At 42.8% G+C, this 14,122-nt stretch overlaps 1 protein-coding gene across 1 annotated transcript; it reads left to right on the top strand.

The window, feature by feature from the left end:
• The first annotated feature begins 238 nt into the window (after nt 1-238).
• Nucleotides 239-6,438, top strand: CCN3 (cellular communication network factor 3). Its single transcript, XM_085053453.1, has 4 exons — nt 239-667; nt 933-1,184; nt 3,074-3,282; nt 5,260-6,438. Exons 1-4 carry the CDS (start codon nt 274-276, stop codon nt 5,554-5,556), a joined length of 1,152 nt encoding a protein of 383 aa, XP_084909579.1. The 5' UTR covers nt 239-273; the 3' UTR covers nt 5,557-6,438.
• Nucleotides 6,439-14,122: the final 7,684 nt, after the last annotated feature.

Here is a 14,122-nt window from a genome sequence, read left to right on the forward strand (position 1 = left end):
GGGTCGCGCCCGGCGCCGGGCAGGGCAGGGCAGAGCAGAGCAGAGCAGGGCAGAGCAGAGCAGCGGCTCGGCGCCGCCGGGGCAGGTGGCGGGGGGAGCGGAGCGGAGCGCCCGGCCCGGCCCCAGCTCCCCCGCCCCAGCTCCCCGCCCCAGCCGCGCTGCCCGCCGTGCGGGGGTGGTGGCGGAGGGGGGTCCCCGACCGCCTCTATAAAAGTGGCTGCAATGGCTCTGCCGGCAGAGCCGAGCTGGCGACGGGCAGCGGCGGCAGGGACCATGGCGACAGGCGGTGAGCAGCACCTGCCCGCCCTGCTGCTGCTGCTGCTCCTCCTCCGGCCGTGCGAGGCAAGTGCGGGGCGCCCGGCGGGGCCGGCGGCCGGGGAGAGCCGGCGGCCGGTCCGGCCCCGTGAGGCAGCCCCCGGGGCCGCTGTGTCCCCGCAGGTGAGCGGCCGGGAGCCAGCATGTCCCCGTTCGTGCGGCGGGCGCTGCCCGGCCGAGCCGCCGCGCTGCGCCCCGGGCGTGCCCGCCGTGCTGGACGGCTGCTCCTGCTGCCTGGTGTGCGCCCGGCAGCGCGGCGAGCGCTGCTCCGCAATGCTGCCCTGCGACGAGAGCAGCGGCCTCTACTGCGACCGCGGCCCCGAGGACGGCGCGGCCGCCGGCATCTGCATGGGTAGGTGGCGGCGGTGGCACGTCCCCCCTGGCAGCCCTCGGGCACACCCTCCCTGGCCGGAGCCGCTGCGGCTGTCGCTGCCCCGCGGTTGTCCCGCCTGCCCGCCGGTGAGAACACGGGCCGATCCTCAGCAGCCCAGCGCCGCGGCGGAGCGGGGCTGCCCTGATGTGCGGGAGGTGCCGCTGCGGCCGCCGAGGGGCTGGGACGGCCGGGGAGTGCCCGAGCGCCCAGTGCCTCAGCGAAACGCCTCCCCTTTTCCCACCAGTGCTGGAGGGAGACAACTGCGTGTTTGATGGGATGATTTATCGCAATGGGGAGACGTTCCAGCCCAGCTGCAAGTACCAGTGCACCTGCCGCGACGGGCAGATCGGCTGCCTGCCCCGCTGCAACCTGGACCTGCTGCTGCCCGGCCCCGACTGCCCCTTCCCCAGGAAAGTCGAAGTCCCTGGAGAGTGCTGTGAGAAGTGGGTCTGCGACCCTGACGGTGAAATGATTTTGGGAGGTTTCGCTATGGCTGGTGAGGAAACTAGAATTAATTATCACAGTCATTGTGAGGAGGAGTTGGTATCATACTGGAAATATCCTCAGGGTTGCCAGATCTGAGTCACATTGCTTGCATGGTCGAGTTTTTTTCTGATCGTTTTTGTCACTTAGAGTGACTAGTAGGTATGTCAGTAGTTATGAATAAAGGCAGAGCTCAACAGGTAAAAGGAAAGACATTCAGAGGATGAATGTGCATAGGAGTTTTAAAAGTTAATTGAGTTAGTTCCAAAATTTTTAATTTCTGTTTATCTGATACACATTAATTCTGTGACCAGAATAAAACGGGGGCAAGATCCTAATCCTGCAAACATTTACACACACACACACACACACACACACACACACACAAATCAAAGCTGCAGTCTTCCTAGTTGCTCTGCAAGAAAATGTTACAACATATATACTATTATAACAGTTTAGTCTACAAGAGACTTTTCCCCCCAAATTCTGCAGGTCTTACAAGGGGTCAGCATGGTAGCTAAAATGCCAATGAATTCCAGTCTGTCTGTGCTAGAGCACTCATGTTTCTTGTTGGCATTAAAAACATTACAGAGTACTTGGAGAGGAAGTGGTTAAGAGCACCGTGAATGGATTTGTAAGAAAACCCAGCCCATTCCAAAATGCAGAATTCAGGCTTTAAAAAAATCTAGATAGTATTTTTCCCATTTTTTTACCGAGTTACGTCTCCATTTTCCCATGGAAAATTCAACATGAATTTTCATAACTTTCTACTGAGAGTAGACGGCACTGCATTCTCTTCCAGTCACTGCTCTTTGTGATCTTAGGGAGTTAGTTATGCCAAAACTCAGCTAATCCATTTACAAAACAAGTGAGGAAGGATCTAGGAAGAAAAGCTCTAGTAGCTTTTCAGTGTGCTATGAAGTGTCAGTTATAAAACACATAAGGTATAAACAAAAAGTCTGACACCTCTCTATTACCTTTCCTTTTCTTTGATTTGTCTGACAGTGGCAGGCTAATCTATAAAATGCCTACAGATGAATTTCTGCATTCTTTCTAGCAATGACCATCCCTCTTGGGAGGCCACCTTTTTTGGATCTTTGCCATTCCAAAGGCAGAAAGGCCATTGTAGAGGAGCTTAACAGCAAGAGCTGTGACTGATGGCTTAGTTGTGTTGTCTCCTTCTGTTTGCTCCTGTGCTAATCAATGAACCAAACCATGCCTTAGCAATATTTGCATAGTGCAGATTAACACTTCCAGGAGAGCAGGACAATGGTCAGACTTGAGTGTGGCTTCAAGTACATGTGAGAGCTTCTGTAAATGACTTCCCTCTTCCCTCCCCACCATCACTCTGGCTGTAGTCTGTCAATAATTGACAAGATGGGGTGACTTTATGACTATCAGGAGTAAAAGGACTTTAGTTGCATGCTGTTTATTAGTTTAGATAAATCATTCAGCCTCTCTCAAGTCATACCTAATATAAATATAAATATTTTTATGACACAGCTTTAGAACAGATTTGTGATGTATTTCCATTAGAAAGAGGAATAAAAATCTGTTAGGGTTCTAAACTTAAACCAGTTTAAAAGTTGGCAGTAATCCTTCCAGCTGTGGACTTGAGTGAACTGAATCTAAATGCTTTGTTGATTACACTGATCTGCTCCTTTTTGGTTTTTAGATGGTTTTTATTTAGATGTAGGAAGTTGCCATTCAGGATTCCTAAAAGTTAGGAATTCAGGATTCCTAATTTCCAGCTTTTAAAATTTCTAAATCCTGTCAAAAGCATGGATTATGAACCTTGTTTTGTCTCACATGTTCCTTCCCATATATGATAGAGCTCTATTGGAAACAGAGGTTTCATGTGAGTTTTTCACGTAATAAAGTTCTGTGGGGTTTTGTCTCCAGCCTACAGACAAGAGGCCACACTCGGGATCGATGTGTCAGATTCAAGTGCCAATTGTATTGAGCAGACAACAGAATGGAGTGCTTGTTCCAAAAGCTGTGGAATGGGCTTTTCCACCCGCGTTACCAACAGGAATCAACAGTGTGAAATGGTGAAGCAGACACGACTTTGCATGATAAGACCTTGTGAAAATGAAGAGTCATCTGATAAGGTATGCTGCAGAGAGTGAGGCAAGGCAGCAGAGTCTCTCCATCTAATTCCAAGGTTGCAATATTATGGTCTACAATGCTCCAGATGCAACTGTACATAAATACATCTTTTAGCACATGTGCAGCAAGCTGAGTGTTTTTGGTAAAGCATTACACTTGCCATGTTTGCTCAGTAGATTGAACTCCACCTCCAGCAAGTCAAGGGAGGTGATTCTGCCCCTCTGCTGCACTCTGGTGAGACTCCATCTGGACCACTGTGCCCAGCTCTGGGGCCCTAAGAAAGGCATGGAGTTATTGGAGTAAATCCAGAGGAGGACCACCAAGGTGATCAGAGGACTGGAATACCTCCCTTATGAGGTAAAGCTGAGAGAGTTGGGGTTGTTCAGCTTGGAGGAAAGGAAGCTTTAGGGAGACCCTACAGCACTGGTATTTAAAGAGTGCCTACAGAAAGGGTGGGAACAGACTCCTAGTAGGGCCTGTTGTGACAGGACAAGAGGTAGTGGTTTTAAACTAAAAGAGGTAGATTCGGACTAGACATAAGGAAGAAATTTTGTACTGTGAGTGTGGTGAGACACTGGAACAGGTTGCCCAGGGAGGTGGTGGATGCCCCATTCCTGGAAACATTCAAGGTCAGGCTGGACAGTGCTCTGAACAACCTGATCCAGTGGAAGATGTCTCTGCTCATTGCAGAGGGCTTAGACTGGATGACATTTAAAGGTCCTTTTCAACACAAACTGGTCTATGACTCTATGATAATTTAAGTCATCCCAAAGAGATCACTTGTATTGCATGTGCAGGTTGTTTTGACAGTTCACAGGCTCTAACTTTTCCCACAAATCCAACTGTACTACCTGTACATAAACATCAGAGCTGCTTCAGAATGGATATATCAAATTTTTATTCTGTTGAGCATCTGGAACAGCAGAGAAATATGTGAAATGTCTGCTTGGTAAATTAAACCTTACCTTTATCCTTATGATGCTTTTTTTCCAAAAGCAAACCCAACACTGACATTTCTGATGTAAAGAAATATTGTATCTAAGGGAGACAACTTTTTTGTTGCTTCTAGACAAGTGTTTCTATCAGGGAGAATAACATACTAGGTAAGAGGCCCATCAATTTGTCTAATGTTCTGAGTGTTGCAAAGCATTTCTAAGGCCTTTGCTGAACAGCCTCTGCAGTTTTAAATACAGTGTTTTGTAAAGGAGATGAAACATGTGGGAGGAGATGGGGAGATCAACAAAAATGATTAGAGGTCTAGAAAACATTGTTCATCTAGGGAAAAGCAGAACTGAACGTCTAAATGCAAGAGAAGAGAGGTGTTTTCGTAACTGTATTCAGATATTGCAGCCTGTTTTGAGTCCATGCAGATTGTAACAAGTAATGGTGAGTTAAGACTGCATAAAAATTAAGACAGGAGTGAAAATGTTCCAAGCAGCAAGAATAGTGAACTGTTAGGGTTGTCTGAGGCAGATGTGGAGTGTCTGTCAGTGAAGACTTCCAAGGACAATTCAGTCAATCATTTGTTAAAAGTGACATGGCTAAAGCTGTTCTGCCTTGAGTCACAGGAATGGGTGATGACTTTTGTAGTTCATTTTACCCTGGTTTTCCCCCTCTGAATCTAGTTCTGTAACTTGCTCCTTTGACATCCTTATTCTCTGATGGAATTACACTAGCATGAGAAGTTTTTCATTAGACTATACTTTCTTAATCAGTGTAGACTGGGCTTGTCTCAGATGACAAGAGTGTACTTTAACTATTTGTCTTTCATTAGTGGCCCAGTACCACACCGGTGTTGAAGGGCAGATCTTGCAGGTGTTACCTGTAAGTAACTACAGAAGCAGTCTCAGAGTCTTCTTGCTGTCGAATGAATAAAGACAACAAATTTAATTTTACAGAGCAGACCTACATCTTTGCATGCAAGTTGTTAAATGCTGTCTGTCTTGTGCAATGATACCCTCTCTTCGTGTTTCTCCTAGAAAGGGAAGAAGTGTATCCGCACCAAGAAGTCGGTGAGAGCTGTTCGCTATGAGTACAAGAACTGCACGAGTGTGCAGACGTACCGACCGCGGTACTGCGGCGTCTGCAGCGACGGGCGCTGCTGCACCCCGCACAGCACCAAAACCATCCACGTCGAGTTCCGCTGCCCCCAGGGCAAAGCCCTGAAAAAGCCAATGATGTCGATCAACACCTGTGTCTGTCATAACAACTGTCCTCAGAGTAACATTGTTTTCTTCCAGCCATTAGATCCCACGTCTAGCGAAGCAAAAATATGAAAAGCATGAATTAGATAGCATAAAAAGTAAAAGCAGTTTATATAAAACTTGACCCACAGTCGGGTGAATGTAACAACTGCATATATGAAACATCTAAAAAGTTTTTCAGAGTGGTCTTTCAAACTAGGTGCTTTTTTATCCCCCATAGTTTATTAAATACCTCGTTTTACATTTGCCCCCTCCAAATGTCTTTCATTCACTTGAAGGAAATTTTGTACCTTGGACAGATCTTTCTTTTTTCTTGATGGTGGCATAAAGGTCACAAAGCCAGCTAGACTTTCCCCTTGAGTTAAGGGGATCATCCTGCAAGTTTCAGTAGGTGTAAGACTGGGCTGTTTGAGACTAAATGTGTTCCTTGTGGAATGCATGATATTGTATCACATAAGCTTCCAGGCTCTTCACTTTCCATACTGCATATAAACATTTCAGCAGTGTTCTTTTTTCTTTTTAATGAAACTCAGTTTTTTGATGATGGTAAAAATCTTACTGATGAAAGTGTTGCACTCTTGTGGCTTATAAAATACGTTCTGTCAGTACCTCTGAGTCTGAGGATTAAGTTTGCACATAACCCCTGTTAGGTAAGATCTCTTATCCTGAAGCACAGCAGTTTGATAGCTGACAGCAATTAAATTTATCTTTGGTAACTTCACTAGCAGTCTAATCCAAAACCAGCTGAAGTCAGTGCTGTATAAGAATTTGGTTCTAACCAATGTGTGTTTATAGATACAACTATTTGGATGCAAAAATAATGTATCTGTAAATTCATCTAAAATACTAACTCTCATATGGTGCTTCATTTCTTAGAAAGATCTATATGTAAATAGAAACTGTACATATTGTAATATAACTACTAAGTAAATAAACTTTATGTGGTTCAAAATATTCTTTCCTACAGTTGTTTTTTTGTAAACTACCAGCTTCTAACAGCTAAAAGCAATGGGAAGAAAAAAGGTCTCCAAACTCCTAAAACCAAAAGATGCTATCTTGTGTTAATGTACCTCATCCTAATTGCTGCCTTAAAAGTCATGCAGTGTCTTGCAGTGGGGAAGGATGAATAATTTGTGGAGCACATATTAGAAAGGAGGTTTCTTTTAGAGTAAGCATGGGAGATAGGATGATGTAAATAAAGTTAGTGTGCCCTGAAACATAGTGGTGGTGGTGGTGGTGAAGAATAATTTCTTGATTCAGAGTTCCCATTTGGGTCTGAACAACTAACAAAGTATTTCATTGGGTCATGCAACACTGCAGCCTCAAAAAATCAGCCTGTGACCATGTCTGGGTTAGATACTGAATGGAATACCCTCAAGGAATATAGAGCCTGAGGGTAGCAGTTTCATGTGTATTAAATTATGTATATAGCAGGATTGTGCCAATAGGTCATAAATACAATTGTGGAGATATTCAGCTGCTTTGACTGTGACACCAAGTTTAGCTCAGTGTCTGTCTGTCTCTTAGTGACAGCAGAGTTGTACTTATGCCACAACTGTTCTATAACCATGAGGTAGGAAAAAATCCTGTCTTGAGAAAAAAGGCAGAAAACCAAATCTTAACATATTTGGCCTTGTGTTCTTCTCCTCTGAAGGGGCCACCAAACTCTGATTCAGCAATCCCTGAGACACAGGGTGAGTTCAACTGAGGGTTAAGACTCCTCATTTTCGCCAATGAAGCCTAAGGTAAAGATAATTATAAGCAAGCATCAACAGCTGATAGGTTTTTAGTAACCTTTAGGTTATCCTTGAAATTATGAGGCCCTGGTCCGAAAACGCATGCTGATTCAGTTGAGGTTAGATTGGGTCCTCACCTGGGCTCTTGCATGTCTTTCTCCACTAACTGCACCAATGATAAATTTCTCTGAAGTCATTGCTATTGTTATCAACACATTCCTGCCTGCTTTATGCTTTTCAAACAGCTGGAACAAGAATAGTCTTGCCCATCATCAGGAGCATGTTCTTGCACACATGCAACACTCCCTGCCCTTGCACTGTTTAATTCCTAATCACAGAATCATGGAATAGTTTGGGTTGGAAGGGACCTTTAAGGGCCATCTGGTCCAACCCCTCTGAAGTGAGTAGGGACATCTTCCACTGCTTCAGGTTGTTCAGAGTCCTGTAACCTGACCTTGAATGTTTCCAGGAATGGGAATCTACCACCTCCCTGGAGAACCTGTTCCAGTGTCTCACTACCCTCAAGGTACAAAATTTCTTCCTTTTATCTAGTTTGAATATACTGTTTGTTGTTTAAAACTGCTCTGTGTCAGCCTTTCCTCAGAGGAGAGGTACTCCACCCTTCTCACCAGTTTTATGGCTCTCCTCTAGACCTGGTCCAAAAGGTCCATATCTTTCTAATATAACACTTTATGTGCTAGGAAATGCCAAGAGCTAGACAGGACACAGCTAGAACTCCTCGAAGCAGCTGAGAAGTGGTTAAGTAGCAGATCAGAATTCAGGAGAGATGGAAGAAGGGGTTTCACTTTCACCCCCCATCTCCTCCTGTTTTGCCCCTCCACCCCAAAAATCAGGCTGGTTTGTGTGATACTTCTCTAATATGATGCAAGCTATCAAGTATTTCTCAGGATGATCTTGCAAATTACAGGCATCTTGATTTGCAAGAGATGCATCAAGTACTGAGCAATGCAGCAATAATGTCTGGACAAATTTGAAAAGTTTTTGGATTAATAAAACCCAGCTAATCCTGAGTCAGATGTAATTAAAGAGAAATGCATTTAACCACTGATTTCCTATGAAGTAAAATGGTTCATTCGCTTTATTTTGACAGTTCCATTCACACACAAAATCATTTATACTTGTGCATCAGCTTATCATTGTTGCATTGCTTCTCCTCTATCCCTCTCTTTTCCCTTAATGTTATCTGGATTTTCATGTCATTCCTTAAGTTTTCCTTTTACTGGATCATACAAGCAAAGCGCAGGCACCAGGGAGAAGCAGTTCAATAAGTATCTTCCACTCTGCAGGCAAGTTAAAAAGCTCATCTGGGATATGAACCCAACACCCTTTGTACATTAAGATCAACCACTGCTCTTATGTTTGTGGGTTTTCTCCCCCTCCAAAGGCAGGAGTTTTATTTCTGATATTTTTGAAGAGACATAAATGCAGCTTCACGCTGGTGCTATTCTTGTGGATTGTCCATTGCTTCCTTTGAAAAGTGGAATATGTGCACTATGGCACAGGAGTTCAAGTGCAACTTGAGTAACTCCTTTTGCCCATACAATTTCCCCAGCACTTTAAACTGTAGTCTGCACTTCAGTAAACGAGTGCCAAAGTGCCCCCATAACCTTTCTTACTGCTGCTCTATCTGATTTCTACCTCTTTAACCCATTTTGTGAAAAGGTAATTGCATTGTTATGAGCACTGCAACCTCCACAAAAGAGAAGTGCTACAGTGCTCAAATCCTTAGTAGCCATTTAATAAACACCAGGATTACAGCAGTCTCAATGTCTTCTTACATTACTGTAGCATTTGAGCAGGGAAGAATATCTTTTGGAAGAGATCACAAAGGTTTCCTCTGGAGAAAAAAACCCCCAAATATCTGATCCAGTTTACCTGTCTTTTAGACTATATACATAATACCATTTCAGTGGCTGTTTTTACCTCAGTTCAGTTGATACAGCTTTTCAACTGCTATCAGTCTGGTTATATGCATTTAGATTAATTTTACTTTAATATGGACAGTTACTGCCTTAATCTTTGGGCTAATTTCAGCCTGTTCCTGAAAACACTCTTGACACTGATTTAATAAAAACACAACAGTGGTGTGTCAAACCTGTGACATTTATACAAGTAAACTCCAATGATAAAATCCTGAACATTTCTGGTGTACAGCTGTGGTTTTCCTACAGAAGCAAAGTTAAATTCCTCAGACTGAGAAAAATTAAATTATTCAAATGTCAGCAACTAATTTTTGTATCACCAAGGATTCATATCTGAGCATTTCAGGGAGCATCACTCAACATTCTATGTATGGGTCCATACAGCAATGTGTACTGAGCATGTGTTGATGAAACAAGCACAAAATATGCTGGTTGACTTGGTCATCCCATGTTCTCTGAATAAATGTACCTTTTCTTGGCTAGTACCAGTGAAGGACTGCCCCAAAAATAAGTCGCTTAAGAGTTTTTGGTGTTAACAACTGGTAGACTAAGTACACCTTCAATAACTGATGTTGATGATATCCAGTGTTACACCCCACAGCACATGTAGCCTGAGAGATGTTTATAGCTACTTACAGGACTCTCATCTCTAGAACTTCATCGAAGCAGCATACTTCTTGCATTTAATTTGCTTTGAATTTCTCTAGGGCAGCAAAGACATTGAAAATATGTCATTTTTTCGCCTTCACTGACTATGTAAGGAGACCAGCTGACAGCCTTCTCAACTGAAGCCTGATACCAGAGTGAAAACACCAAGATGAGTAGAATTCTACAACTGATTTCACTAAGATTATGATCTCCCCCTTTCTGTTTTCTAGTATAATTCTGGGAGTAGTATAATGTATAATAAAATCTTCAGGAAAAATAGAATGTTTCTATATTTTTTTCTTTCTAGTCCAAGCTATAATTTTCCTTCACTCTATTTTCAATAATTTCCAGGTGTGTGGGAAGATGGATGGAAAAAAAATTATTTACTGTTTCTAGTCCTATTGTTTATGTATTATGACAAATGTGAACTTCATGAAATAACAGTTTATTTTCTCCTCCGAGAACTCATTACACTGAAATTTATATTTCTTCTATTTTTTAAGCAATAATAAAATAATTCTTCTGTACCAAATCTTTCTGCATGGACTCTTGTTTCCAAAAATCATTCTAGTCCACCATGCCAAATTTTGTAATATGAGCTGTCTATTGCAGGCACGAAATTTAGTGTGACCTGAGGGAAAATTGTGCTCTGATTTTCCCATTATCAGTCCCAGTTTATGCATTACACACACATGTACATATGTTCTAATACAAGAGATACTACACTGATACCAGTCAAGAGGCTTACCATGCAACTGCAACAGGAAGAGTTAAGTTGCAAACACCTAGTAAATATTTTTAATATTTGTTTAAATCCCAGGTGTTAAAATTTTTATTTCTATAAATGTGTAAACTTAGAGCTAAGTCTGTTTCTTTATCATCAAACACGTTTAAAATCTCATGTTCTCCATGGACTGTAGAGGGACCCCAGCAGATTTCCTGCCAGTGAGCTTGCTAGAGAACATGAAATTAATCTCACACTAAACGTCTCCACTCAGAGAAACAGTACTGAGTAGCCATTGCTGGTCAACTGAGTTAATCAAATTATTTGTAGATTAGCAAACTGGAAAAAAAAAACCCTATTTGTATCCCAAGAAGTGGATTTACTCTGCCTTGGACATGCAAATGGTCACACTAAAATAATGAAGGAAAGTGCCCCACTGACCTAAAACCCTTCAGTGTTCATGGATGTTAATCTGGCTGTTGTTAAGCTCAATGTTAGAATGAGCTATTTCCCCCAAAGCTCTGCAGTTCAGTTCATACAGGGACACAGCTGTCTCTCCTCTTGTTTAGCCTCCCGTGCTATCACCATGTTCCAAGACTGTTTTCCACCCTTTTCCATATTTTTTCCATGCTTTCCTTACCCTGCTCCTTTTTATTGCCTTCCACTGTTGCCTTCCACTGTGGTAAATTACGAATGTGCCTGCATATCCCATTGCCAGAGGCCTTCCCTAAGCACCCCATGAATCCTTCTGCATTCTGTGTTTTTCCATGAGACTTGCTGCCTTCCATTGCAGTCCATTTGCTTGGAGCTAACTGGAGTTTTTTTGCAAGCATGTCAAATTTAATTTTTCTGAAGGAAAAAGATGAAGGATATTTAGAATTATATAATAAATTACATTGTAAAGGGAAGATAATGTGTTAGCTGAAGGAGATTTGCTCTCCTACACCTCTGGATCTGGCTGATTGAAGACCCAGGCTCAGCACCTCACCTTGCTTGATTCATAGAAATTCAGAAAGAAATTATCTGTTAGGCCAAACAGAAACTTGAAGGTGCACATACTCAGGATTGTGCTCTGGTCATCAGGGAAGAAAAATAAGCATGTTAGACCCTGTGGGGAGACTGCTGGTTTGCATTGTTTTGGCCTTCTTTTCCTCTCTGTTTTTAGCTAAAGAATTGGACTTTAGTGTAAAGTTGGGAGTTTGTGCAAAGAGACAAAACCCAGAAATCCTTACATAGATTGTGGCAGAATTAAATTTTTTGAATTGCCTTCATGTACAAGTATAATCCTTGACATGCTTGAAATGCTGTACCCTCACCACTTTGCAAAAGCTGTATTTTCAGACTGTAACATGTTAGACTGCCTGCCTGCCTCAGAAACAAAATGCAGCTCCCTGGGGAAAAGAATCAGAATTTTAACATAATGAAAGTATAAACCTTTAACACTCTGCAGCCCATGGTTTCACTCTGCAGGCTGTGAGTTTGCAATTGTCCATGAAATTCTGTTGTTCTTATAACAGGACCATGCTAAGGGCTGCCTTTGCCACCACTGCATTGCTTAGAGGAAAGACAAAAGAGCCCATCACTCGGGGCCAGAATTACAAGCACTATTTCACTTCAAATTTACAATAAAAAAAGGGTTTCAGCGGCATGGCTCAGCTCTCCTGCAAACCGTGGAGAATGGGGACATCTGGTGGCTACGATCCATTTGGCCTTGTCAAGGATAACCTTCGGATCTGCTGCTGAGGGCAGGCATGCAGCCAGAAAGGATGAGGCCAACTGAAGTTGCTCATGAAAACTGCCACTGGTTATGGGGACAACAACAGCAGGGGAGGACAGAAGACAAATTTTTAAATGTATCTAAATTGTTGTTAGCACTATGGCAGGCTCCAGCCTTCTCCAGGACCTTGTTTGCTTTGTGTAGACATACAATGCAGAAGAAAGTTTCTCATCCCAGACTTTCCAGTTAAGTGGGAAAGACACAAAGGATGAAGGAAAGGAGAGGCCCTTTTCTCTGGTTAGCACACAAGGCACTAAAAGCTCAGAATATATGAGCAGCTTCCTCCCCACCACACACAATTTGTGGTAAACCCAGGAAATGAGCCATTTCTCTTAAGTTACCATCTACAGCCTTAACCACAAAGGCTCTCCTCCTGCTCCTCCTCCTGCTCCTCAGCTTTACCCTTTCAAGTCCACTCTGCACTTCAGAGGCTCACGTTGCAGAGGAAATGAAGCAATATGCTTTCTTTTCAGGGAACAGGAGGGGCCTCTGGCACTACAAAAGGCCTTTGGAGAACAGAAGGACAACGAGCTCAGGGAAAATTATGGTCTTGGGAATGGTGATAATGCACTTCTCCGAGAAGAGGTTGCTCTCTGTGTATGATGCAGATGTACTCAAGACATCATCTTCATCTGATCACAAACCACCTTGTTTTGGGTTACACAGTGCCTAGTGGAATATAGCTTTGCATCTCTTCCTTGGGATGCTCGTGAAGGAAATAGCTTCACTTGCACTAACCATTATTCAATGTGGTTGCCAAATCTTTCCTCTTCCAAGCTCCAGTGAATGTTTTAACTTCCATATCAGTGTGAAAAAACCACAAAGGGATCAGTATTGCAGCCCATGCAAAGTGACAGGACTATAACTCCATCAAGGAACAAGGACCAGGAGCTTGGCAGTGAGTCCATGCCCTGCCTCCCAGGCACTTGGAACACAAAATAAAAAGAGAGGAGACGTTCCTGCTGCAACCTTCAGGCCTGTTGGAAGTGGGAGGGGAGAGGGAAGGGCAAGAACATTGTTTTGAGAAATAAGAAAAGCCTCAAGGCAGCTGCAGCTGTTACACAAAATTCTTTGAGGTATCTGTGTTCTTTAGTTTAACCTTATTTGGGCTTTTGATTCCTGGAAAGAACTGATATGTTCTTCCTTTAATTCACGTTTGTTCAGCATTTTAAAGCCTCTCCCCAGCTGAAAAAAAAGCCCCTCTTGAAATGCAAGTGCTGAGCTTTACCCTGCTTTTCACCATTACCATGAAAAGAGGTTTTCCAGATTTACCACAAGGGGGAGGCAGCTGAAAAATTATAATACATCTGTTCTTAGGACATTTTTAATGAAAAAACGCTGGGACATCCACAAAAAAAGTGCAAGTACATCTGCTTTCAGCCTTAAGGAAAATATTAACCTTTTTATGTCTATTATCAATTCATATCCTTTTAAGAAAAGGGTTTTTTTAAGATCTTATTAATTGCAATTAGAATAAAATTCAGCATTTCCCAGAGGAAGAATATGTGCTAACAGAAATTATGCTCTTGATTTTATATGTAGAGTGAAATAATAGGAATTGCTTCTCCAGAACTCACAACAACCAACAAACATGTGCTGCATTATTCATATGAAGTAGACAAAAAAATCTTTCTAGATTTCACGTGTCTTATATTTCACATGGAATTATAAAATTCATACTTGTGCTGAAAAAGCAGCTCTTTTTTCTTTCTAGTATAACATTCTACACACTCCATACCTGTTCCTCAAACTAATTAATTTCAATTTCCTGTGTGTCTGAAACAGAATTTTTAAGGACATAACTATCAAA

Source organism: Lichenostomus cassidix, chromosome 2 (assembly GCF_008360975.1).
Source record: "Lichenostomus cassidix isolate B80296 chromosome 2, HeHo_3.0, whole genome shotgun sequence".
In the NCBI taxonomy this organism is placed as follows: Eukaryota; Metazoa; Chordata; class Aves; order Passeriformes; family Meliphagidae; genus Lichenostomus; species Lichenostomus cassidix.

What these genes read in the sequence shown, in the direction of transcription:
- CCN3 (XM_085053453.1), top strand. Translation starts at nt 274, where the DNA reads ATGGCGACAGGCGGTGAGCAGCACCTGCCCGCCCTGCTGCTGCTGCTG. An exon ending in GGCCGCCGGCATCTGCATGG is followed by an intron (nt 668 to 932) that starts GTAGGTGGCGGC and finishes TTTTCCCACCAG; the next exon opens with TGCTGGAGGGAGACAACTGC. An exon ending in GGGAGGTTTCGCTATGGCTG is followed by an intron (nt 1,185 to 3,073) that starts GTGAGGAAACTA and finishes TTTTGTCTCCAG; the next exon opens with CCTACAGACAAGAGGCCACA.